The following is a 25993-nucleotide window of genomic DNA, read 5'->3' on the forward strand; positions in this document are numbered from 1 at the left end:
TGAAAATGATCATCTTACATGCAAAACTTCTACGTTTTCAAATTGTCTAATTAAATGGATTAATTTTGGTTAGTATGAAATGTTTAATTTTCTGGTTAGTTATTTTCAGATGCTCGTATTTATATACCCTTCTGCACTAATGAGCTCGAGACAAAGTTGATTTTCGGACTGGTTCTTGGAAATAAATTCGATGAATATGGGGTTTCCATGAATTTCCGTTGAAATTGAAGCCGCATGAGAAGTGCAAAATTTTCCATTAGTTGGAAACACAAATTGCTTGCATGACGATGCCAACGTCACTGAACTTTGGACACCGAGAAGTGGTCGCTGTTGTTTTTGATGCTGTGAATGGTTTCGATGTCGATGTCGATGGTGATGCTTATGTTTTTGTTAGCATTGTTATTATTATTATTATGTATTTTTACGGTTTTTCGGTTTTTGTTGTGAGTGCGCTTGGTACACCGCGTTTTGCTTTGTCGGCAGCACGTTTCCGCCGCGTGAATTTTGTCGCAAAACTCGGTGCCAATACCGCTTTCGTGTGGGTGTGCGTGTGTGTGTGTAGCATTGTGTGTGTGGCATTGGCCGAGGGTGTGCGTGTACGTGTGTTTTTGTGGGTTGTGTCAGCACATATTTTAGATGCTTGTTAATGCCAGCCATAAATAAATTGGAACATTTATCACGGAAGCAGTAGTCATCATCATCATTACTATAACGATCGTTATGTAGCACAATATTGGGCGCAGTGAAGGGCTTGTCGAACTGACTAATTTATTAATTTTAATCCCCGAAAGGCAATCAATGATTTAAGAGATCTGTGGCTGAAGCACAAAATAGTTCAACCATTGTGACGTTTTATATTGCTTACTTTAATATAGTTTTTCTATTGAAAAATGTTGAATAACAGAGCAGGTCTGTGCGAACTACTTCTAAGCATTGAGATTTAGATAGAAGTTTTAAATTATAAATAATTTTGCATTATTGATTATACTTTATAAATGTATATACGTTTTGTTAGTCAATTGGTTAGTACTCAAATAAACGGAAACACCAATCAAATCAATATATAAATTCCAAATCAAACTTGAGCAAGGTGTAAATAGGGAGTAAGAGAGAGGGGCACGAAAGAGTAGAGTTCCGCTGGGGAATTGGTTTCTAGCAGCTTTTCGGCTTACCGATCGATCAGGGGCTGCATTTGCGTTTGGCGCCGCGTCCCACGGTGCGTATGATGAATGTTGATTGTCGTCGTCGTCGTCGTCGTCGAATTCGCCTTTCTTTCGATGTCGGCCCCTTAAAACTGGCTCACTAATCTGCGGCTATGGCTTTTCTCTACATACGTGAGCGGTTTACACATGTGTAGGTTTCGTCGTAGGTGTGGGTATATGTATAGGGATATCTGTATCTGTATCTGATTCTGTGCACATAGATGCTGCTCGCTGACTGTGACATTGAATCGCTATTCCATTGCCGCTGATTGTAGTAGTTGCGTTCGTTTTCTTTTTGCTTTTCCGTGTATTCTTTTTTCTTTTATTTTTTTTCTTTGGTTTGACTTCTCTCTTTTATTTCACACGCACGGTCACAAAAGGTGGGCCAGAGGCAAGTGGGCGGCCATTCCTGCGCCCCGGTTTCACATACTTCCCTTCGTTATGTACACTCACAAGTCACACACAAGTCACGCCTTGTTCAGCTATTCTACCAGCGATTTGTTAGTCCTTTTCAAGGTTTATAACATTAAAAAGTCGTAGTTTACTTTAGTTTAGGGTTGATTCTTTGTAAAGAGGACGGCTTGACACACTTTCTTTGCGATTACATCTAAACATCTTACTACGGAAATAAAACTGAAATTAGTCACGCTTAATGTATCCATTTCTGGTGTATCTGGAATTTTCGTTTTTGTTTTTTTTCTTGGCCATTACAGTCACTCTAAATCTAATTGGCTTTATTTTTGGCTTGTGGCATGCTGCACTTGTTCACTCCTCACTCACTGATTTTGGCTTTATGTAATTGCTACGCTTCATTAAACAGTTTATGAATTTGGTTTCTGCCCCGCCTCACCCATTGCGGAGTTTCGACTTCAGTGCATTCTTCGTTATTACAATATAAAACACATTTTTATACTGGGCCAACAACTTTGGCCATCTGCAATAACAAGACCGAAGGAGCGAAACAGAAAATAGTAATAAAAAAAGGAGGCAGAAACGCTTGCTTCGGGCTTCCCGCTTAGAACAAAGCTACGAAAAAAAGCTTTTAAGAACTGTGCGCCGTTCTTGGGAAATTACTTAAGTTTTCAATGCGTTTTACTCAATTTGACTTTGGGTCGTTGCCGACTTGCCTTCCATCTAAGGATCCCCAGCACCCCCGCCCATTGCCGCTCGACTGTTGTCAGAATTGGCGCATTAAGCGCAAAAAGTAAAGCGAAAAACAGCAACCAAAAAGGGCAGAAGTATGGGAGGGGTGGGGGGTTAGGCTGAACGCTGAAGGCTGAGGGGAAACCCAACCGCTCGACCGCCCAGAAGCGCCCTAAAGTGGGCTGCCTGCTAACCGAGTTTTGCAGCCTTATCGCTCTGAAACCGTATTAAATAATACGTTTCACAGCGGCGTCGGCAGGCGATTTTCCAGAGGAGCTTTAAACAATTATTCAAATGCTTTCATATTTTACAAAATATGTTATTCAATAATCGTTTAAATGCTAACGTTTTCACATTTGAAATTCATAGAAACAACCGATATTTCATTCTGTTATATAAAACGAATGCGCTGTCAAAAAAGTGTTGCCTACTTTTAAGGTTCAACGGGATTGTGATGTACGCCAACGTAATGCTTGAAACAACTGCATAAAGCATAGTCTAAAGGTTGAAAAGCATTTAAGCTTAATAAAATGATAATTGAAGTTTTTAGTTGAAATGTTCAAATAGTAAGCAAGGATACTTTCGGATTAAAATGGTAGGAAAAAGGCAAATCCCTTGGTGCGCCCCTGTTTGTATGTATTAGGGAAGGCGGAGCACATAAAGAGAAGTCAAAATAAATCGATAAATTCTATATAGATACACAGCATCAGCAGGATAACAACTACAACAACAAGCAGGCAAGGCTGGGCAATAAACAGCCTACCAACAACAACACCAACAACACCAACAGCGGGCAGAACAGGACGGGCAAAATGTTTTTCGTTTGCCTCCTTGAATTGTCCTTTCAACGAACACCCGCCCCCCCCCCCCTTCGCCCCCTGAACCACCCGCACCACCCACCGCACACATCCACATCCAGCTTCTCATTCAGAGAACCGAATGCGAATGCGAGTGCGAATCCGAATACGAATACGAATGCCGACTCCTGTTCGCTAGTGTATTTGTGTGTGTGTATGTGTGTGTGGGTGTATGTGTGAGCAGGGGAGAGTGTGTGCGTTTATTCGCACGCCAGAATGTCTGCCATTTCGCATTGGTTTGCGTGTGTATTGGTGCTGCTGCGTCCGTGTATCTGTGTCTGTTGTTCTGTACTCCACATCTCTGTTTTCACATCTCGCTTCGTTTACTTTGCGCGTAAGCAGGTACACAGATACACACACAGGCACACAAACACACACACACACAGGGAAACACGCAGAGGCACCCACAATTCGCTGGGAAAAATCAATTAAAATTTAACGCACGTTCCCAGGACATCTCCTCATAAAAATACATCTTCCATTCCGAATGGCAATCGCTGGCACCTAGCAGGCAATTTAATTTGTCTAATTTGAATTTTAATTAAAAACTTTTACGGGTTCAATAACTTGCGAAAACAGCAAGCTAAGGAAAAAAAGGTAAAGTAAAAAGTAAAGCTGAGTAAACAGCGGCATTTCAATGGCTTAAATGAAATTCAGACTCATTTCCATGTAACAGCTGTCTGTCAGCGAAGGAAAAGTGGGAAAAGTCCTTTTCCAGGAGGCGGTGTCTAAAATTGTTATTCACTTTGTTGCCACATTAAGTTCAACTTTTCTGTGTATGGGCGGGTATTTTGAGTGTGACTTTTTAATTGCTTTAAATGCCAATGAAACTGCCACCAGGTGCAGAAGTTTTGTTGGCCCGGCTTACAGAGACTTAAAGGATCTATTGAATAAATTTTGGCAGCAGTCAGAATTTTCCGAATTTTTCGGCTACACTTCCTCATTCCGCGTTTGTTTATACGAGATGAGAGGCAAAAATAAGACAGTGAATTCCCCCTAATGTAAACACACAAATCCTTTATGCATTTCAAGACACACAAATCTCACAAGCGACAGGCACTTTCAATCTCCCAATTGATGGCCCCTAATTACACACGCGATATGCACGATATATGTACATATATATATATATAGATTTATATATAAGATTTGAATATAGTACTATTGGTTGCGCTTTTGCCATTTGGCTTTTACAGCAGCGAACAATGTAAATAAACAACGTGCAATTTTCGTACGACTCTGGCAATATTTAAATTTTCATGCTTTACTTTGAGGCAACAACACATCTATGATACGAGGACTGCCCCAAAAGCGGCACGCCCCCCAAACCACCCAAACCGCCCCAACCACCCACACACCCATAAACACACATAACCAAAGGCACACACCCATTTGTATGGCATGTTCGTTCGTTCGCCTGATTCGTTTTCAATCTTTGTAGGATGTTGTAAAATATTTTAACGACAGCAATTTCGCCGCTCGCGGATGATATTAAATTTGCCATTGGCCGTTAAATGTATGCGAATTGGAATAGCAATCCTATTTATTTTGCCGCTCATACATTTTATGCGATATATTTCTTGCCTGTCGGCGCTTTATGGCTCTTTAATTTGATGCGTTATTGATTAATAACGCAAATAATGCAAATCAATCAGGCCGAGCAACCAAACCACTTGACCGTAATTCACGAATCGGACTAAAACTGTACTGCACTTCACCTGCAACTGCACCTGCAAAGGCTCCACTTTGCATCTGGTCGTTGTCATGGCGATTCCCGGGAGCCAATTCGATTTCCCCAGCATGCACAGCTCCATTCTCCATTCTATAATTAAACTGAGCTGTCCATCCCCCACATTTGTGCATTGTGTGGTTTTCATTGCGAAGCACGAAGAGCGCCGCTTACAGGATAACAGATATCACATCGCATTTTGTTGTGAATTACATTTATGATTCTTCATAAACCAAAATCTCCCTTTAAGACATTCCCCTATAGTTCTTTTGCAACTGGGATAGCATAAATCTGTATATTGTGGTGGGCATTTCACTTTAAGTAATATGGATTACTTTGTGAACACAACTTTAAATCTCTAATTTGCTTTCAAGCTGAGTTTGACCAGATTACAATAAATCTCTTAATAACAATGCTGGCAGCTGGTTGGAAAAGTTGAGTCCCTTCTCCCGTAGGCAGCCAAAAATAGCAACTAAACTGCGATGGCATTCAACTTTCGGTCGGCTTGTCGACGGATAAGTGCTGTTAAATGGGTGAAGGTCAGCAGTCAGCAGAGAGTGCCATTGCTGGATGGCCTCCGTGAGCCTCATCAACGATGTTGAAGGATCGGGTGGCGGGTTGGGCAGAAGGCCATTAACAATATGCTGCGGCCTCAAAATCAGCAAATGCAGCGAAGGTAGGCAAACATGCACAAGTACATACGAAAGATACACCGCACAGCCGAAAAGCACACATACGCCGTGTGGGCCGTGCGGCAAGCAAAACAACCTCCAACCAAACAGTGGTCATGTTTACTCAAACTCACACAAAAATGCTTTCATAATTTCCCGCACAGCCACACACACACCCACACACATACACAGACAAGAACATAGAAAACAAATACATGCATAAATCTTCAGCTGGCGCCATTTCACTCCTTTGGCAAACTATAAAAGCCAGCCAGCGTCTGCTGGCAACCTCCGCCAGTAACATCAATGTTTTGCTTGTTGTCGTTTGCTCTTCCATTCCGAGCAATCCCCAAAGACACACCACCTCCCCCCAAACCCCAAACCCCACTTTCCACCCCCACCCACCCAGCATCCCCTCCAATTACTCACACATTCAACGAGCACTCATTTAAACGAAGCACCCAACGCTTACAGCATAACGTCAAAGTTAACTCGCTGCTGGAGCGCGTGCTTTTTGGGGGCGAGGTGGGTGGCATGGGTGGTGGATGGTCGGTTGGTGTTTGGGGTGGCACAAGGAGGCTGCGAGGGGGGTGGTGGCGCCACAGAGAAAGCAGTCGTGCCGCACTGCTCTGGTCGTGCGTTCGTTTCATCCGCTCGTGTGTCCCGCATCGCGCATCCTTTGCCACTCAACAACAATGCTCGCTGATGATGTACTATGGAACGGAACTGGCATATCAGCGACGCAGACTGGGGAATTCCCAGCGGTAATCGAGGAGCAACTCGCTTCCAGGAGCATTGTAATGGATTAAGAATAATTGAAGTGGCGAGAGTGTTCCGCATAAAGACAGCCTTTAGTTCAAGGCAGCAATGAAATATGAATAGAGTGTTATATATCCATAAAAATGTTTTACAACATCCGAAATAAACAGAAAGTTATAAGAAATGTTATCAAATAAAAAGATGCAATAGCATTATAATAAAACATTATAGATATGTTTATTTTAAAATAAATCCGAAACGGACTGAAACGAGTTGCACGCAACGTGAAGAAAGCAACAATAACTTGCTTGATATATTAAATCCATTTTATAATTAGATTTTCTCGCTGCTAAAATAACACAGCCTAAGTAAATTTGTTTTTAATATATTGAAATCCAATTAGCTAACAAGCCAAGTGAGATCAAATACTTAGAATGGCAATCATTGCTGGGAAATCCATTCCCATTGAAAGTATACTTTAAAATGCCAAAACTCCTTGAAATCCTCTGTAAAAACGGGGGAACACACCACTGTAAGCAGACACACACACACACACACTCGCACAGTCATCTCATTATCGGTACATTGTAGTGGCATTGTAAGATACCGTTACATTCCATTTTACATTATAGTATTCCGAATGTTGTTACAGAATTGACACAGTGTGCAATCGTCCTGTGGCATCCCCCACCCCCCACCGCTCGCCCTTATCCCCCATTCCCCCTCATCTCTCGCTTCGATTCCTTTTCTCTTTGCTGCTTTTCCTCATTTCGTTTTTATCCTGTGCGAGTGTGAGCGTGTGTGTGTGCGTATGCGTGTGCGAAGCATTACGGTCGTACGTTCGTGTGTGTGTGTATGTGGGCTACTATGTTAAAAGTTTGTTTCCCCATAAAGGACGGCCACACCCCCCGCCCCTGCTTATAACTCTGTGTGTGTGTGTGTGGGAGCGGGTGTGTCTCTTGGCAAAGTTTTTGGCTACTTTTATTTTTCGTTGTTATTTAATTTGTGCTTGTGTTGTTGTTGTCTCGTGTTTGACTTCTGAATTGCCATTGTTGTTGTTGCTGTTGGTTTTGTTGCTATATCTGTAGTTGTCAACGCTGCTTGTGTTGTTGCTGTTTTTGCTGTTATTGGTGTTGTTGCTGCTGTTGTTGGTGTTATTATCATGCTAGAACTTCGCTGGTTGTTCGTGTTTTTTGATAACTTTCGTTTTAACTGTCAATGAAGGCAATTGAAAGTTGCCAGATTGTTGTGCGATTACAAAGAGCAGGAAATGCACGAGTTTCCCCTTTAAAATTTCGTGTGGCTCCTGCAGCTTTAAGTCGGCATTGCATTTGCAGGGGAAGTGAATCCACAGAATCCACGAGCGAAACATGCGAAAGGACACACAGCAGGACATTTGTCAAGCGGGAAACTAAGCTGGCAGCCAGCTGGGCGTCCAACTTTGTTAAAGGTATATACAAATGAAGATATATACATATAAGCACATATATATATATGTACATTTATCCCTGCCAAGCGACATTGTAGTTATGTATACGCAGGAGTCACATAATCCCGACGAACACAAAAACACACGAACACGAATTTTAGGGGCCCGAAACACAGTTAGCAATTTACTGTATTGTATTATGTATGAATTTTCCCGTGTGCCATTACATTTTTTATACTTCTGCCTGCTGATCCCACAAAAAAATGGAAACGAAACGAAACGAGAATCCCCACAGTCCTTGCATTTTAAACAGTTATACACACGAATGCACAAGAATCCTACAACTTTGCAACTTTGCAACTTTAGGTTACTGTCAACTATTTACAACAAAAAAAATCAATGCCATTCACTTCTGGTTTTCCAATTTTTCCCGATTTTCACCAGCACTCATGTTTTTGCTTTTCTTCACAGAACGTTGCTCGAACCTTTTGTTGTTTGAAAATTATTGAATTATCATTTATTATATGTATTTCTCTATATACACGCGTTTATTTATTTATACTTATGTATGCGCAATAAATTTGTCGAACGTTAAAAGTTTAGTTTACTCGTTGTTGTTTTGTTTTTGGTTATTTTTTGGGATTTGGTTTTCATTTTCGCCATCTACTTTGTCTAGTTTATTTTATATATTTTTCGTGTTGTTGTAGTGTAGAAAAAATTAAAAACGCGCCGTTGGTATAAAAATGTTTTTCAGCTAATGCGATTTTAACGTTTTGCATGCGAACCAACAACTATTTTGGCCAAGTGCGCGCTGCCAAAGCAGAAGCTCTCGCTCAGCATCCCAAAAAACCAAAAAACCGATGGATGCCGATGGATGGATGCTTTCTGAGATACTCTGCGATACTCTGCGATACGCTCTCTCAGATACTCTTGCTCTGAGATTTTCGCACTGCAAGATACATTAGACGGTGCGCGCAAGCGAGATGCAGATACAATCCAACGACTCCTGCTCATTGTTTTGATGCTGGCGCTTGCGCCATATCTTCACTCCGCCGGAATTGCCAGACTCATTCCGCCGGACAGGCGGCAGTCACACTGCACAGCGGCACTTGGCGCGCATTTTCAAAATGATTCGCGCAGCATCTGCTTGAGCATCTTTGCTGGCGGGGTAATTAGCCCGCGTTTATGGCTTAACTGGAAGCCAGAAATAGAAAACGGGCACAGCCCGCTGTAATCAGCGATCACGTGAAGCACTCGCGTGTTCCCAGCGGCAGGCGGATGCGGCAGGCCAGGCAGGCGAAACGAGCGGGACGGGCGGGAAGTGCGGGCGGGGTATCGGGCGGCCTGGCAGGCAGACAACGCCGGCGGTCGCTGATAACGATTGCCGCTCAAACCGCCGCTCAAAAACTACAGTGTTCAAATAACATCTACAGTAGGCACTCGCTGACATAGAGACCTAGATTTATGGTACACAAAAGCAGAGGCCATCATATTAAACCTTCTTATATGGTCACCAATGTGTACAGACATAATGAAAACCCGAAGTCCCATAAAGAACCAGATATAATCCTGCATAACTTCAGTCTAAGTAGCAACGTAAACGTTTATCTAAACTATAGTAGCTTAAGTCAATGTGAAAGTAGGTGAAATTGTTGAAACAAATAATTGACATCTAATGCATCGTCAATTCCAAAACTGCACTTTTTTCAGACTTGAATGGTTAGTACGTACATATCATATTTAACAAAATAAGAAATATAATTTGTTATATTAGTATCATTTAAGGTAGCTCCTGAAGGAGGTTTCACTGCGCACTGTTCCGTGTTTTCAAAACAAATTCGAAGTGAACCCAAGGCAGCGGGACTCTTTTCCATATCAACCGGCGATCAGGTCGATGGCGGCGTAGCATTATGAAATCTTGAACCTCCAACCGATCGCTATAAATATCGCAGGTCTCGTGCTAACGACCATTAGTGCCGTAGGAAACGTGCTGCGAAGCGTACAGCCAGCTCGGAAACTGAGAAAACTCTGAAACTCAGCAGAAAGTACAGACAAAATGAGGCTGCAGCTCTTGTTTTTCCTCGGCCTGAGTGCTCTAGTCAGTGAAGGAGGTAAGTGCACATATAGGTAGATCTAAGCAGTATAACCCAAACACTAAGCCAACTGTACCTGCAGAATCCTCACACGATGCCGAGAGGCGTATGCATCCGGTGTTCTCGCTACTGGGAACCGGATCAAATCCAGCGGGAGCGGGAGGAGGTCGATTCAAGCGAGCCATGCCCCAGATCGTTTTCGATGCCCTCAGGACGGAGGAGCGGTACGCCGAGTACTGGCAGGGACTGGCGGCCCAGACGCTGGAACAGCAGCTGGACAGTAAGCTGCGATTGAACACCCAGCTGGCCAGGAATGTAATGCTCTTCATTGGCGATGGCATGTCCATACCGACGATCACGGCCGGTCGCGTTTACTTGGGCGGCGAGGAGAAGCAGTTCGCCTTCGAGCAATTCCCGTATGTGGGTCTCAGCAAGACCTACTGTGCCAACATGCAGGTGGCCGACTCCGCCTGCACCGCCACCGCCTACTTGGGTGGCGTCAAGGCCAACTACGGCACAATCGGAGTGACGGCAGCGGTGCAGTTCAAGGATTGCCAGGCGCAGTCACTAGACGCCCACCATGTGTCCTCCATTGCGGCCTGGGCGCAGAAGCAGGGAATGGCCACGGGACTGGTCACCACCACCTCCGTAACACATGCCTCGCCAGCTGGCGTGTACGCCCACCTGGCCAACCGGAACTGGGAGAACGACGCCGAAGTGGTGGCAGACAATGGTGACCCCGATCTGTGTCCGGACGCCGCTGCCCAGCTGATAAACAGTCCGGTGGGTCAGAAACTCAATGTGATAATGGGCGGCGGTCGCGAGAATTTCTTGCCCAAAGGCACGACGGATGCCAGTGGAGCCCCTGGTCGCCGCTTGGATGGACGCAATCTCATCGAGGAGTGGAAGAGCCAACACACGAACAGTGCCCATTACGTGGAGAACCGCAGGCAGCTGCTCAACCTATCCAATCACACTTCTCGCGTACTGGGCTTGTTTGCGCCCTACCACATGGCCTACCATCTGGACGCGAATCCCGCGGAGCAACCAACCTTGGAAGAGATGGTCGAGTCGGCCATGGATATCCTAGAGCGTCAGAGTGCCGGACGAGGCTACTTCCTGTTCGTGGAGGGCGGCCGCATCGATCATGGCCACCACGACACCTTGGCTTTGAGGGCCATCGATGAGACGGCGGAGTTCGACAAGGCGGTGCGATTTGCCAGGACTCACACGAGCACGGATGACACCTTAATAGTGGTCAGTTCGGATCACTCGCACACCATGTCGCTGGCGGGCTATTCCAGCAGGAAGAACGATATCTTCGGCATCAATGACGGACAGCTGGCGGCGGACGATCTACCATATGCTACCCTGAGCTATGCCAATGGACCGGGCTATGATAGCAACTACCTCAGGGAAGGAGGCGCTGTGAGGAGGAAAAATCTGAGAGCGATCAACATGAAAAATAAGGACTTTATGTTCCCCAGCACAGTTCCCTTGGAGTCGGAAACGCACGGCGGCGACGATGTGGCCGTCTTTGCCAGTGGACCTTATGCCCAGCTTTTCACCGGAGTTTTCGAGCAGCACTTCATACCACACGCCATGGGTTACGCCTCTTGCCTCAGTGATCGTAACATGTGCGTGGATGGGGGCGTGGCACGGAGGCCCCGCTGAAACTGGGGATCAAGGGTCGAGTGGAGCACCATGAGTCTTAGCGACAAACGTATTATTCTCGTTTAAGAGAGAGGGCACAAGATAAGCAATCGTTTAAGGGGGTTACTAAAATAAATAAATGAAATCTGACTAAAGATTCGTTTCCTACTTAGCTCAGAATTATACTTGCTGATCTAAGTCAGTTCCTGTGGTTATCAAAAATGCTGCTACTAAGAATATATATTAAAGTCGACTCTAGTTTTCTTATCAAAACATGTCATTTGCACAACATGCACTTTTGAATTTGATAGCGATATCGATTTTACGCGGACTGACTATCGATAGACCCGACTTACAGTTTTGTATCTCTTCAGTGCTGGCTAATAACGACATGTGACTGGTTGCATGCCACACTACCTATGGTGTATGTCCTTACTAAATCTGACAGCTGTTGACAACACTAAAATGTTGAACTATTCAAAGATAACATAAGACTTGGCGCCAAATTTAAAATCGTGATCGCAGAATGAAAAAATTTTTTTTTTAAATAAGAAGGGCAGACAATTTAATGACTAGGGTTTTATTGGAATATACAATTGCTGGCCATATCCGATTTAAATTCAATTCCTTATCTTTTAATACGTATATATTATGTATCTGTATATAATTTTCATTTTGTGCCGTTTTTATTTATCTTTTTACAATTAATGCCCTGGCTGCAAACAAAACACATGGTTTACACACAAGTGGCACTTAAAAATACAAACTTAACGTTAAATTTTCTACACAAAGCACAAATAGTCAGGCAAATTAGTAACATAATACATTACGCATAATAACAATATTTAAAAGTAGGCATACACTTAGTTCACAGTATTTTGCACGATTGCTTGGACGACGTCTTTGGTTTCCTCTCGACGGCTCTAACCGCCTCCTCGAAGACCTGTTGCAGGCTCTGCTTCTTCTTGGCGGAGCACTCGACCAGATTGGATGCGTGTATCTCCTTGCGCAGTCGCTTGCCCTCCTGAAAAAGGCCACAAAACTCACTCACTTAGTATGCAACTGGATTGGGCGTTTTGGGGGGTGATGACACTAACCTGTGTGGTCACGAACTTCTCCGAGTTGGGAATGCGCAAGTCCAGCTTGGTGCCCACCAGGACCACGGGAACGTGGGCGGAGAAGTGGCGGATCTCCGGCCACCACTTGCTCTTCACGTTTTCGAATGAGGTCCTACTGCTGATCGAATAGCACAACAGGAAGCAGTTTGTCTAAGGAGCAATAGATTCCAGTTTAGGTATCACATCATCCCTTTGCAATGCAATGGTACTCACATTTGGATAGCTGAGGGGACGCAGCCTTTCGTAATCCTCCTGCCCGGCCGTATCCCAGAGGGTCAGATTGTAGTCCCGGTCGTCGACGGCGATGTTGCAGGCGTGGTTGTCGAACACTGTGGGCACATACTCCTCGGGGAACTCGTTCTGTGTGTAGGTTATCAGCATGCAGGTTTTGCCCACCATGCCATCGCCCACGACGGTTATTTTCAGCGGGCGCGGACTCTTGGATACGTTCGTCGTCATTCCCGCTTGTTTCCTCGCCTCTTCTGGTTGGGTAAGTGCTGCAAAGAGGACAAAATAGAGGCGTCACTTTGGGATTGCAACATTTGGTGGCAGATGTTGGCGCACTGTGTTTATCTTGGCGCACCCACACTTTCAACCGGAAATCTTCAGGCTTTGCCCCTAGCTGGCTTCACTCTTCCATACTTGCGGAATACAGCAGAAATGGGAATACTGCTCATCCAGAATATGAAAATGTATGATGAACTTCAACAGCATTAGCTGGAAATATTGCTGAGCAAGTGAATGATGTATACAATTCTAATCTACATTCTATTTCAGTTGAATTCAGTTGGCGGAATATCATTCGCTCTTTTCGAATTTGAAATGAAAATGATTATATTACTTTTGGAAATACATGGCAAAGAGTCCACCTGAATTAGCCATGTCGATGATACAACAAGCCATATCGCGCACATGAACTTCAAAACTTTTTAATCTAATCGGCGGTTAAACTGAAAACGACAAAAGTGCGGGCAATTTGAGCTTTTACGAGGGGCCAACTGAGTGTGCACTGTGTGTGGACTGGAATTCATCAAGCGCAATTGATTCTGCGAAATCTCTAATGGAAATAAATGTGCTTTTATGGCTGTCCCCCCGCCTTACGTAACAATTAAATAAAGGCCGGGCCAAAACTGAAAGACTTTCACCATCTGTATCTGTCCAGGCACAAAAACACCACTAACAAAACCGCATTTGTTTCATAAATTTTCCTTTTTTTAATTAAAACTGGTTTCGTCGGTTTCCAGTTGACCCAAAACATGGACTAGATTTCCCTACTCAGCACAAACTCCAAAACAGCACAAAATCCAAATCAAAAGACATTTGCCCGACTTACAAATGAGAAGAGATGCCGTTAGGTATTCGTATTCATATTCGTATTTGTATTCGTCTTTGTATTCGTATTCATATTGCGAGTGGGAATTCTTGGGGTATCCGCTTAAGCAGAAAACTCATGCGAATACCAGGAATTATTCACTGTGTGTAGTATGACTCATCGCGGACACTTGTTGATGTCTGAGGTTCACTCTCAGTTTACTTAATTGCAAATCAGAGAGCTGGAAGCGTTTATTAGAAGAGCTAGACCACACTTTTGTCGGTGACTCATCTCATCGGCAGGAAAAGTCTTCCAATCTACCCACACCAAATTTCATCTTTAAGCTGCATCTCAAATTATTCAAAGAGTGAAGATCAGAAACCGGTTGCGTTGCGACATTCATCAGCGTTTACCGTTCGATTCCACTGCACTTTTCCACTTTTGACCACAGAAAGCACAAAACCACAGCCAAAGATCCCTATAATACATGTAAAACAATAATTTAATTGTTTACGCCTATAAGTACAAGAGCTTATTCATAAAAGTGATTGAATCCAGCAAGCAAGTCCAGTAACAAATACATTTTCCATCTATCAGTTCGCAATAAGTAGATGACATTTTGTAGATAAACCGAGCTGGCAAAGTAAATAGAGTAGGGAAAATTACGAAGTCATTTACACTTCTCGACTTAAAATTCATGTTACTCATTTGATCAATAGTTGGAATGTCTGCGAGATGGGGCACATGCGTGAGTAATGAACATAAAACGCTTTCTGGGCACGCGATCCACAGATGCTGAACTTTGACTGGACTTGAACTTTGGTGCCTGGGTCAACGCAATTACAATTGTAAGTGGCTCCCAGTTGGGGTTAAGTGCTATTCTCTTTGGGTTTCTGAACTTTTTATTGATTTTGTATGTGCGGTATGGCTTTTTGCAAACATTTCCTGAGAAGGGGCAAAGCATTTTGCCAATGAAATTCGCATTTCATGGGTGGTTGGTGGTTGCCTAAAATAGTGAAAACGTATTCAAGCGATCAGGCTTTTGAGCAAATTATATTCCAATTCGGTATGAATGACGCTAGCGAATTTGAGTCGAATGAGTTCGTTCCAGCAAAATGGCAGCAGAATCCCCAAATAGCAGCAGTGTTCTTTTTTTCTACTTTCGTTGCCAAATTAGTAAACAAATCCCCATGAACAATTGACCATTAGGTAGCCAACAGCGCCAAAAACCAAAAAAAAAACACAAACTTGGCCAGAGAGCTACAACGAAACTAAATAAACAGCACACTTTTGTTTTGGCCTCTTTGGACGCGTTTTAAATTATTATAAACAAACAGCTGCTGCTTCGGCTGCTGTTTTAGTGACTACAGAGGAGTGCAAATAATTAAGTTCCAATGCTACCGAATTTTTCTATTTATACATTTATACAACCAGCTGATTAAGCAATGCTCGTGAATGAGCTTCCTGAGTTTACATCATGGCAAACTTGTGGATTGGAAAACAGGTGTGTGAGCAATGAGCAGTAGTCGAAACTCCAAGTGGGTGCCAATAGCCCCATGATACCCTGTACACTGCTGCACCATAACTTATGCCGTTCTATCAGTGCGGGAAACAGCGGAAACTCTTTATCAAACGGCAGGCCGATGATGCAAATGGAAAATGAAACTGTATCGAGCGCGGCTCGAAATTAATACACATAATAAATTATTTAAACATAATTGCTGTGCCTTTAATGCACTCCCTTGGAACATGAAGTGCATATGCATATGCACATGTACATGCATTGCAGTCCCTGAACATCTTACTCCAGTTCATTGTTATCTGCAGGCTTGGCCTCTTGTAAACTTTTCATATCAAGTTACGAAGTCGTCGTTCTCGGAATCTCGGAAGACTTGCCACATTTCACACTCCCTCTTTCTTTGCATTCGGTGGCGATGATTGCCCAAGATGAGGAAAGGTCTCCAAGCCAGACATCTGCACTATAGCTGCACTATATACTGGCTATATTCATGTGCAATTCAGTCGGGTCAACCAAGTTCGAAGCTCGCTTTGAGGCTTTGAGACGTCTTATCAGCAGCCTCTTCAGCAAGGCTTCAATATGGCTTTAGAATGGCTTTGGAATGGCTTTAGTATGGCTTTAGTATGGGTTTGGATGCATCATTCCATATGTGGACTCTCAGTTTGATTCCATAAATAACCAAGTTACACAAGGGCGGACTGGCGGTTAGTCAATAAGTGAATTACAAGTGAACACTTTTACAAGTGTGTATGGATCATCCGACTCTATTGTGCGATTGTCGCTATCCCAAGAGTTCCGGACTGTAAGTGTGGTTTATGAAATAATAACGCATAAGAAACTACGTCAGTGGAGTTCTATAGGTACGTAATTCTTTTATAGAACTGAGATTACTTGGCTTGAGTTTCCTAAGAAAGCGAGATCTCATTTTATGGGGGAACATAATATGTATATCAAAATGAAAGTTCTGCTTTTAACGCAGGAGTGTTTAAAATTAGCTTGCATTCGAAAAGCTTTTTGCACAAGAGCAGTAAAACTAATCTTCACGCCCAAAACCAGATCGAATTGGAACTCCAAGTCGGCTGTATAGTATATAGGTACATTTCTATATAGACCTCTATTCACCATCCGCACAGAGCACAAAATACTTTTATTCAGCTCTGCCCGTTGTTGCGAAAAATATACAAACTGTATATGTGCATGTATTTTTATGGTTTCTCGCATGGGTTTTCGTATTTAATAAACTGATTAGATAAGATAGATGTGTCGGCGACTGCGGTGTACATAGGGAATTGGACTTGAAAGAGCAACTGCGATAAGTGGAACCATGGCGAAAACCAATGGCTGGTTACCTAGTCGTTTGGCCAGAAGAACCAGCGAATCCAGAATCAAATGAATCAAATGGCAGATTGCAAGGGCACGCGCGGCCAATTAGTTAAATTAATTGAGGTTAATGCGGAGTGTTTATTGTGCCATCGATGCCATAGGTGCCATAGGTCGCAATGAATTGATTAGCGACATTATGGATTATGGAGTGTATTGAATGCGTGAATTAGGGACTGGCGATTCACGTACTCTGCTTCCTGCGACGGCCTTTAAATGGCTGTGTAACCATATAATTGCTTGATAGCTAAACATGGTATCGAACCCATTATGGTGGAGAATCAAGTCGCCTGCCAAGATCCCCATTCCCCAAAGAATAAGAGAGAGAGAGATTGGGATTGGGTTTGGGTTTGGAGGCGAGAGAGTTGGATTCCTATACTGAAACTGCTTGGCATTCCAGAGCTGTGGAGGGGATCGAAGCGGAGGGGGGACTGGTGGGGGTGGTGGCGGTGACGTGAGCGCCATACAAAGTGACTCAGGTGATAAAGAAACGATCACGAAGTCTGCTCTCCCACTCTGTGGGCTCTATGCAAACAGTGTTTACACCAAGAGATACATGTTGTTATTATAGCCGCCGAGCCACTGAGCGCCCACAAAAGATCGCAAGGTCACTGGGTGTTAGGTTCATTCGATCAGTTTGCGATGAGTTTGATATTTGGCCAACTGGCTGCATCTGCATGCGAGGATGAACTTGGTGGGGTCAGATGCGTAGTCGCTTTGCACTGGCACGTACTTATAGATACGGGACTTGTGTGCCCGTACTTTTATCCGTACTCGTACTATTTGCAATAATCAATCGAACAACACGTCTGGCGATGACGTGCGACTTGATCGCAGTTCCACACTGGAGATTACTCGAAAAACCGGATAAACGAATAGCCACAACCGATCGCTCGCGATGTCGTCAAACAACTGAAGTGAACCATCGGCGAGTTGTTTCTGTTTCGCTCGCAGTTCGAGTATCCGGCAGTACGAGTATCTCGCAGATACGCGAAGAGCGAGCGAAGAGCGCAGTTCTCTCTTAGCAGTTGGCCAATATAATATTTCCTTATCAATGGTTTGGATAAGCTAGCTTCTTGGGGATCTGGGGACCTATAAGTCCAAGCTAATCACAGAGTTTTTAAAAAATAAATTAAAAGAGCTCGAAATTGTTTGGCATTTCATTTAGAGTTCATGATTATCGAAGTCCAAAATGATATGGACAAGAACTAATTAGTCAGCAATTCCAACTCAATGCTTCCCATTTAAATTGAAATCATTTGTTACAACTTGCAAGTGCGTCAAAGCATTAAGCTTATGCTACACACATAATTACTTAACTGAGATAGCAAAACACAATTTTAAGGCTATTTATGAGTTCCAAATCCTGTTGCGTAATATCCCGCCCTGCAACTGGAGCATGTGGCATGAGCCATTAATCAACCACATTCCGGCAGTGCGTGAGGCAAAGCTTAGGCTTTATATCTGGCCGATGTAGGGGTAATTAGGCCCAAGAACCGCCAAACGGGTAAGAGTTCAATTAGCCGACACGTTGATGGGGCATTACATTAATTAGAATCACCACTGCACTGGGCAAGTCACAAGGAATAAAGGTCAAGTGGCAAAGGCTTCGACCCAAAAAGTCGGACGGGCGGTCACAGCAAAGAGACGAGTCGGAGAATTATTAATACACAGATATGAATGTGCAGCAGTGCCAATTAGGGATAGCTACTTGTGGCAGCACATGAGCAACATGTGTGCCGCTACTGCAAACACAGATACTTACTTCTGGAAGCCTCTTGACAATGGGCAACGTACCAGGAGATATGAGCAGGTGCGGCGCACTAAGGACTCAAGCACTCAAAGGAACAGTTCAATGTGGCTGGGATGTAAATTGCACGATTCCCAAGGTCGCAGGGTGGAATACTGCTAGCACGACATCGAAAGAATCAAATTCGCAGGGAGAAAGGGCGACTAAGAATAGCTGAGGGCGCGACCAGATAATGTTGCAGAGTGTCTCCATTTCCCGTTTCCGGTCTGTGCGGATCCGGATCGAAGGGTGCGGAGTGCACGGTTGCTATTTCTGAACAGCACTCATATTTTATATCTTATCGTGTGCAAGCGGCCTGGCACAGCGATTCATGGGGGTGAGAGCTGAAGTGACAAAAACAAATATATAACCAGATCCAACAGCAATCGTGGAAAGCTAGGAGTGATCCCCAATCAAATGCGCCTGTGTTCAGAATCTTCAGGGCGTTGTACCTTAGTCCGAATCCTAAAACAAATATGAAAAGAAACATCAATGTACATTAGCCTACAGGCAAAAAGGTTTTCAAGCGAAGATTTTACAGGAATCACATCCTGGTAACTTTATATGTATACAAAATAACAACATTTGGATGAATGGCCTAGGAAGGAATTATCAACGGATGTTAGCTTGTGTGCCAAAAAACCCAATGGTGAGTGGTCGGATTTACACAACTTATTTATGTAGATATGGCCTTAAAATAAAAAGACGCGAAAGTAAAGAAACTGAAGAAAGCAATCCCAGTAGTACATCAAAGCTACGACCACCATGAATAGAGGATCAGCATATTTTGGTTAACGTTACTAATCATAGGGATTGTGCATTTTGAGATTTCCAGAAAACTCCTATTTATAAGAAATTCTATGTTCTTAATTTGAAAACAAAAGACAAGACAGCAACCATTACACTGGACTGTAAATAAGTGAATCTATAGGCTTTGGTATTTTGTTATCGATTGATTGTTATGTATATCAGATTGGACAGTATTCTCTCGCTCCCATAATATCATATTGGGTTCATGTCATAGGTTAAAGATTTAAATATTTTAATTTTCTCTTTTCTATTTTAAAACTAATCATTTTTGAGACACATTTTTTGTTTTTTATTTTAATTTGGTTACAAAATAATTTAAAACAAATGAGATAGCATTAAATATGATTCGCATGCAATCCCATCACGACACACAAACTTTAGTTTAAGCAATCGATAACTTCTATGTGCTCAGTAATTATCTCATCACTAACTGTACGGGGTGTTCACAACATTTGAGTAAATTTTTTTCGAAAACTGTGAAAATGCCTGAAAACGACGTGACTAAAATGAAGGTTGGTTTCAAGATTAAACATAGGAGATGATCCCAAGTATATGTTCTTTTTCCAGGTGGCGGACTTGAAGCGCGAGCTGAAGCTCCGTGGACTCACCGTGAATGGAAATAAAACAGAACTGCAGGACCGATTGCAGACCGCATTGTTGGAGGGGGACCTTTCTCTGGAGGATTCGGCCATTGCAGATGCCATTGATGACGACGATGTGTCCTTGACCGACGAGGATGAGCACAAGCTGCTGGGCGATGAGAACGACGATGAGCTCCTGAAGAGTCCGATTAGCACGCCCACAACTGTGGCCATTCCGGATTTGCTGTCAGAAGAAAAGACATCAGCGGCTTCAGAGGCAGCTGTGCCGGCCAAGAAAATAGTGCTCAAACGAAACAACTCCCAGCAGTCCACGGGCACGGTGGTCAGCACGGGGACACCTCCATCTAAGGAGAACGAGGCGCCCGCTGCAGCTGCTACTGATTCCTCCGGAGAGACTCCCACCAAGAAGCATAAGCCAATTGTGGTTGGCCCGAAGACGGATGCCGAGAAGCCATCAGGAGACAAGAAACTTACCCAGCTGACTGCGCAAGAGCGATTGGAACTGCGGGCCAAAAAGTTCGGCATCACACCCACCGCTGCTCCCGCTGTGGCCACCACTGCAACCGCAGTTGCTGCGGCCATCAGTAAATCCTCTAGTGCCTCGATTACAGCCAACAAAGGCAACAAGGAGACGGAGGAGCAGCAAAAGGAGGCGCTCAAAAGACGTGCCGAACGTTTCGGATGCGTCGTGCCCGACAAAGCACCGAACTCAAAGGCCGAGGATCGTCTCCAGAAACGGAAGGAGCGATTTGGAGCAGCAGCTGTCACAGCAGCTACCACAGCGCCCGCCACAACGGAATCGAAGGACGCCTGGTCGGAGAAGGCCCGCGCTCGCTTGGAAAGATTCAAAACAGCCCCGTCAGCCAATTAAGGAAATCAAATCTAATTTTTTAAGCAAGCAAATACAATTGTAAATTCTTTCAGAAGTAGGAAGATGAACCTTTCATGTATCAAACCCCAAAAGCCACCAATGCTTGTAGTAATTAAGCGAAAATTCAATAAACACATCATAACATGACCATTGCATTTCAGGGTTTACATTATTTTATTTCGTTTAATTCAATGACTTAAAAATAATTTGAATCGCGTCTTCGGGTTTATTGGGACTTCTTTTTGTGTTTTTCTTTTTTGGAACGTCAATAATCATATTAGTCTGTATATTAATATCCGTAAGTATATATAAAAGTTATACAAATATGTGGGTGCACTCGTTTGGATGAGCTCCTTGTGTGATTCGTTAAAATAACTTCGGTATTGCGAGTGAAATAAGGAAAATCAGCTCATTTCATTTCATTGGTCATCGGAGGATGTGGTCATGCTTGAAGTGTGAATTGGCGCCAAGAAACGAAGAACTATTTCGGAACCTAACTGCCTGACTTAAAAGTATGTTACTTTAATGTTGCGCCCATCCAGGCGGGAGCCATCCATCAGCGCTGAAAAGACATTGGAGTTTAGTATATTGAACCAATTCTCTTTTCGAGCATCACTTACCAATGGCTAGTTCGGCATCGCGCTCCTTAAAGAAACGCACAACGCCCACATCATTGCCGCGGATTTCCGCAAACTTAACGTCTCCAATCTCACGGAACTTGTCACGCAGCGTCTGCCAAGTGCAGCTCATTGGAACGTTCTTAATAATGATCGTGTCCGACTTTCGGGACCCACCGACAGCATTGCCGGAGCCAACATTGGAGTTGCCCACGTTGCTGCCGCCGCCATAGACATCCAAAGGATTGCCGGTGTTATAGTCGTTGCCATCTACACCAACTCCTCCGTTGCCGCCGCCCACTCCACCAGAGCTGCTGTAGGCATTGTATCCCAAGTTGCTAGAGCCGCCGCCGCCGCTGTAGTTGTTGCCAGAGCTGTAGTTATTACCACCACCGGTGCCGCCGCTGCTGTAATTGTTCGATAGACCCACATTGCTTGGGGTCAGGTTGTCATCATTGCCGGAGTTGCCCAGATTGAGACCCAGGTTGCTCAGCGAGGAAGTCAGCAAGGGATTGCTTAAGTTCCCTCCCTGGTTACCAAGATTGCCAACGACGGCAGCCAAAAGGCTGGGATTCAGATTGTTCAAGTTCAATCCGCCGGTGCCGGAATTGTTTCCCAGGCTAGGCTTTTGTACCGGAGCCACAGGCGATGGCTGAACTGCCGCATGATTGCCAAACATAACACCGGTCAGGTTGTTAAGCAGGTTCGTGGTGGCGTTGCTAACCGCACTGCTGTTGGGTTGGCTACCCACCGATCCAAGCTGAGATCCTTGCTGAGCGTTGCCAAGCAACTGGCCCTGGCTCTGACCCCCGTTAGGCAGGTTATGAGCCACATCCCTAAGTGGCTCGCCGTTGGGTCCCAGGCCGATGCCCACACCTCCCAGGCCCTCGGGCAGCTTAATGCCTTCATTCTTATCCGGAATGCGGTCCAGACGCACGGTCATACGACGGTCGAAAAGCATCTGACGATCCAGCATGGAAATGGCCTGAACAGCCTCCACAGGATGGTCGTACTCGATCACAGCGAAGCCGCGGCTGTTGCCCTCCTTGTCCAGCGAAAGGTCTACGCTCTGCACCTTGCCGGCCAGCTTGAAGACCTGCTTGAGCTTCTTGTTGTCCACCTTGTAGTCCAGCTGCAGGGAGTGTCAAGAAAGTGAAATTAGCAGTGCGTCAATTCGATGGCTTAGCCACTGAAATAGTTTCAAAAGTTGCCCATGTTGACTCCAACTGCAGTCTGTCCAACAAGTGACAAAATCACGCTGCTGCAAAGCTATGCTGGCGATAGGCGAGAATCTCAGGAGAATCAGTCCAGCACACGTGCCCAGAAACCAAACGGAATAGCCCAGAGACGACGTGGAATTTTTCTACACCCGTATCTGCTTCATATTTATAACCCTTGAAAAAGAAGTGGTGATCTTCGCGGAAAATCGAATGTGAAAAGTGTGAAAGAGGCAAAACAATGCAACCAACAAACAGTCAGGGAACTTCCAGGAGTCATTGCAACTGCAGACTTACCAATTATCATTAAACAACTTAACCGAAACAAAATATGCGTTTTCGAAAACAAGTTTTACGTAGCCCAATTTGTTGTTCCCGCTTAAGTCACCTTTCTGAGGAGAAACTAGTATACGTAGGGCCCATTCTGTGGTATTGTTATCAACTAAAATGTATTCAGTGTACAGCGATGTAGAAAAGGGTATCAGTGTCTTTCCCTGGTCCATGTAGTTCCACCCAGTCGCTTAAACACATCAGCACATCCGATTCCATTCGCAATTTCGAAAGGGAAAAGGAACATATGTCGCAAAGGAAAGGATACCGTGGAGTTGTCATTACTTTGGATCGACTTAGATGAATTAAAAGAAGTATACAGTATCTTCTGGAGGATGTGACCTAGACGGGTTATAAATACGAAGCAGGGACCCCGAAGCAAAAAGAAAACGCAGCATATTTGTAGTGTGGTCCGGTCCAGTTGAATACTATACATAGGATTATTGGAATTTTATATAACAATATACTCACATTAGCAACAAAAACCTTATTATGCAAAGGTCCACTTATGCCAAGACTCTCCAAAAACGAAGCAGAAAGCCCATACAAATTGTAATTCGACGAATTATTATAATCATTTGACATCATGTTAAAATTATTACGCCCAGATCTAGAAAAAGAGAAGCCAGATTTCCAGAGAAAGATAACAAAAAGCACAAGTAAGCTTCAGCTACGAGAAGTGGGATTCCAAGAGAGCCGCAGGATATTCAAACGCGTTTACATTTTCCCTTCAGTTTAAAATCGTATCATACGCTTCTTTTTTTCAGCTCCTGACTTAAAATATCTTTATAATGGAATATCGAATATTTCTGTTTTTCAAAAACAGCGCAAAAAGTAACTCCGATGTAGCTAAACGATTTTCCAGCAATCCTTGATCTTTTAAGAAAATTTAAACACATATTATGCTGCCAGCGCCAAAAATCAAACACTCCCGACTTTAAATGCTGTGATCAACCTTCAACCTCAACACTTAACATACAAAATTGACTTGAGATCGAAACGGAGCACTTTTTTTTAATGAAAAAATCATTGATATTAAGAGAACTTCGGAGTCTTCGTTGTAATCAGATGAACAAACTTCATATATACCTGCGCATTACTACTAACTGTTATGAAAAGTACGATTTATATTTTTGTAAACTCGTAGCTAATAGAAATAGTTTTTTTTCTTACATACTAACGAAATTTTCGGCGTGTTTCCCTAATTAACATTTTCTATCAATTAAGTCAGCGATCAGAAAAATTTTCGAAAGACATGTGGTTCAATTTAATACGAAAATCCTGAAAAACCTCGATAAACTCACAGTACGAACACTGGACTGAATGTAAATTCAGTTGATTCACAAACGACAATTGATATTCCTTAAAATAAAAGATTCAGTTCGCTCGTGATAATAGCAATACATTAATCTAACTGCTATCCTATACACAAATACGAAATCAGCAACTTAAGGATGGAATATCTTGCGATCTATTCCTGACCTACATACATATATGAAAAATCAAACTAAACTCGATTCAATTCAGAGTCCGCAATCGTTGATAAAATTTAAATGGAACCACTGCCAGCTGGGAAGTTTGTGAGAATTGAATAATTTATGCGTGCCATGAACTCTGCTTTCCTGCTCCAGAACATCGGAAAAAGTACACATATAGGATATAAGCATAGAGACGGTACTCACAATCTGTCGTCGTCTCGCCTTTGGAAACCACGATCGCGGTCATCCATGTGGTCACGGCCACCGCCGCCACCTCCTCCATTGTTGCCACCATTGCCGCCGCCAACGCCACCTCCTCCACCACCGCCTCCAGCTCCATCTCGCACTATGCGGCCGTACTGATCGCGCTGCTCGCCGTGATCCTCCTTGACCACCAGTTCGCGACCATTCACCTCATAGCGGTTCATCTTTTCCAGGGCCTTCTGCACGTTCTCCGGATCCTTGAACTCCACAATGCCACAGCCACGCGCCTTGCCGCTCTCATCGAAGAACAGCTGCACGTACTCAATGGAGCCGACGATGCGGCGGAAGAGATCCTTCAGATCCTGCCAACGGTAGTCGTACGGAATGTTTGAAATGTAAACGCGGCAATTGCGACGTTCGCGGCTCCGGTCGCGAACATTGTTGCCACCACCGCCTCCTCCGCCGCCTCCCTGGTTTCCACCGGCGTTTCCGTTGCCATCAGCGTCCGAGAAACGGGAGCCACGTGCGCCGCGTCCACGGCGGTCGCGCTCCTTCTCGCGGTTCTCCACGGAGTTACTAGCGTCCATGCTCATTGTAAACTGCAAGGGAATCGCAATGTGTTTTGTAGTTTTTGTAATATTCGTAGTAGTACACACCCGGAGTGGCGTCCGCGAAAACAAAATGGCGACCGCGTCAATGGACGTTTTTTCGCCAAATGTTCTTTTCTGCGTTTGCGTTTTACTTTACCTTTTTAGTTATGGCTGTGCTCTTAATACTGGGTATATCTCTCTTTTGCTGCTTACGGCGTAGTTATAATTATGCAAAAAACGTTTTTGACAAACTACAGTTCCGAGATCAATAGAAAAACGCACAGAATTATTTTTTTGTTAGAGCTGACAGTGATACGATAACCCCAACAATGACATTTTGATAGCAGATCAATCGATAGCTTCCCGATTGTTATCGAATATCCGATTTCTATAGACTATTATTGCCGCTTTTCGAAACTGTTTTTCGAATTATCGAATTATAAGCATTATGCAGATTTCGCGCCCAACGCAAACATTCAAAGCATTTGAATTCAATTATTCCTAAAAAAGTTGGTTCTTTTGTATTTTGTAGTATTTTGTAGATTCGTTAAACAAGTCATTCCTAAGTTGCTAACTTTGATTCATAAATATTATCTCCAAGAAATGAATTAATTGAGGCC

At 43.8% G+C, this 25993-nt stretch overlaps 5 protein-coding genes across 10 annotated transcripts in view; 2 read left to right on the forward strand and 3 right to left on the reverse strand.

Moving 5' to 3' along the window:
- Nucleotides 1-8615, reverse strand: part of LOC6536363 (mucin-5AC) — a 33666-nt gene extending 25051 nt beyond the window's left edge. The window contains exons 1-2 of one of the 5 annotated variants that reach the window (XM_039376548.1): nt 8201-8615; nt 1173-1821 (exon numbers count right to left, since the gene is read on the reverse strand). The gene's annotated coding sequence lies outside the window, so the exon portion shown is untranslated. Of the gene's footprint in view, nt 1-1172; nt 1836-8200 lie in introns of those variants that run through there. The other 4 variants (XM_039376549.1, XM_015192216.2, XM_015192220.2 and 1 more) reach the window with 4 other exon arrangements.
- A 1121-nt stretch (nt 8616-9736) lies between these two features.
- LOC6536364 (alkaline phosphatase) lies at nt 9737-11809 on the forward strand. The gene is made up of 2 exons (XM_002096910.4): nt 9737-9901; nt 9966-11809. Exons 1-2 carry the CDS (start codon nt 9847-9849, stop codon nt 11555-11557), a joined length of 1647 nt encoding a protein of 548 aa, XP_002096946.1. The 5' UTR covers nt 9737-9846; the 3' UTR covers nt 11558-11809.
- Nucleotides 11810-12100: 291 nt separating this feature from the next.
- Nucleotides 12101-17785, reverse strand: LOC6536365 (ras-like GTP-binding protein RhoL). The gene is made up of 4 exons (XM_002096911.3): nt 17599-17785; nt 12868-13151; nt 12634-12804; nt 12101-12560 (listed from the first exon to the last, which is right to left on the reverse strand). Exons 2-4 carry the CDS (start codon nt 13111-13113, stop codon nt 12405-12407), a joined length of 573 nt encoding a protein of 190 aa, XP_002096947.1. The 5' UTR covers nt 13114-13151; nt 17599-17785; the 3' UTR covers nt 12101-12404.
- Nucleotides 17786-19818: 2033 nt separating this feature from the next.
- On the forward strand, nt 19819-21092 carry LOC6536366. Its single transcript, XM_002096912.3, has 2 exons — nt 19819-19976; nt 20032-21092. Exons 1-2 carry the CDS (start codon nt 19947-19949, stop codon nt 20935-20937), a joined length of 936 nt encoding a protein of 311 aa, XP_002096948.2. The 5' UTR covers nt 19819-19946; the 3' UTR covers nt 20938-21092.
- Nucleotides 21061-25705, reverse strand: LOC6536367 (heterogeneous nuclear ribonucleoprotein M). Of its 2 annotated transcripts, XM_002096913.4 has the most exons (5): nt 25531-25696; nt 24784-25382; nt 23573-23711; nt 21558-22686; nt 21061-21499 (listed from the first exon to the last, which is right to left on the reverse strand). In XM_002096913.4, the coding sequence occupies exons 2-5, from the start codon at nt 25374-25376 to the stop codon at nt 21444-21446; spliced, it is 1917 nt and encodes a 638-aa protein (XP_002096949.1). In that variant the 5' UTR covers nt 25377-25382; nt 25531-25696; the 3' UTR covers nt 21061-21443. The 2 variants fall into 2 exon arrangements, with proteins under 2 accessions (XP_002096949.1, XP_015047707.1); XM_015192221.3 differs by lacking the exons at nt 21061-21499; nt 23573-23711 and having other exon boundaries at nt 22471-22686; nt 25531-25705.
- Nucleotides 25706-25993: the final 288 nt, after the last annotated feature.

The sequence above is a fragment of the Drosophila yakuba genome, chromosome 3R, assembly GCF_016746365.2.
Source record: "Drosophila yakuba strain Tai18E2 chromosome 3R, Prin_Dyak_Tai18E2_2.1, whole genome shotgun sequence".
Classification (NCBI taxonomy): Eukaryota; Metazoa; Arthropoda; class Insecta; order Diptera; family Drosophilidae; genus Drosophila; species Drosophila yakuba.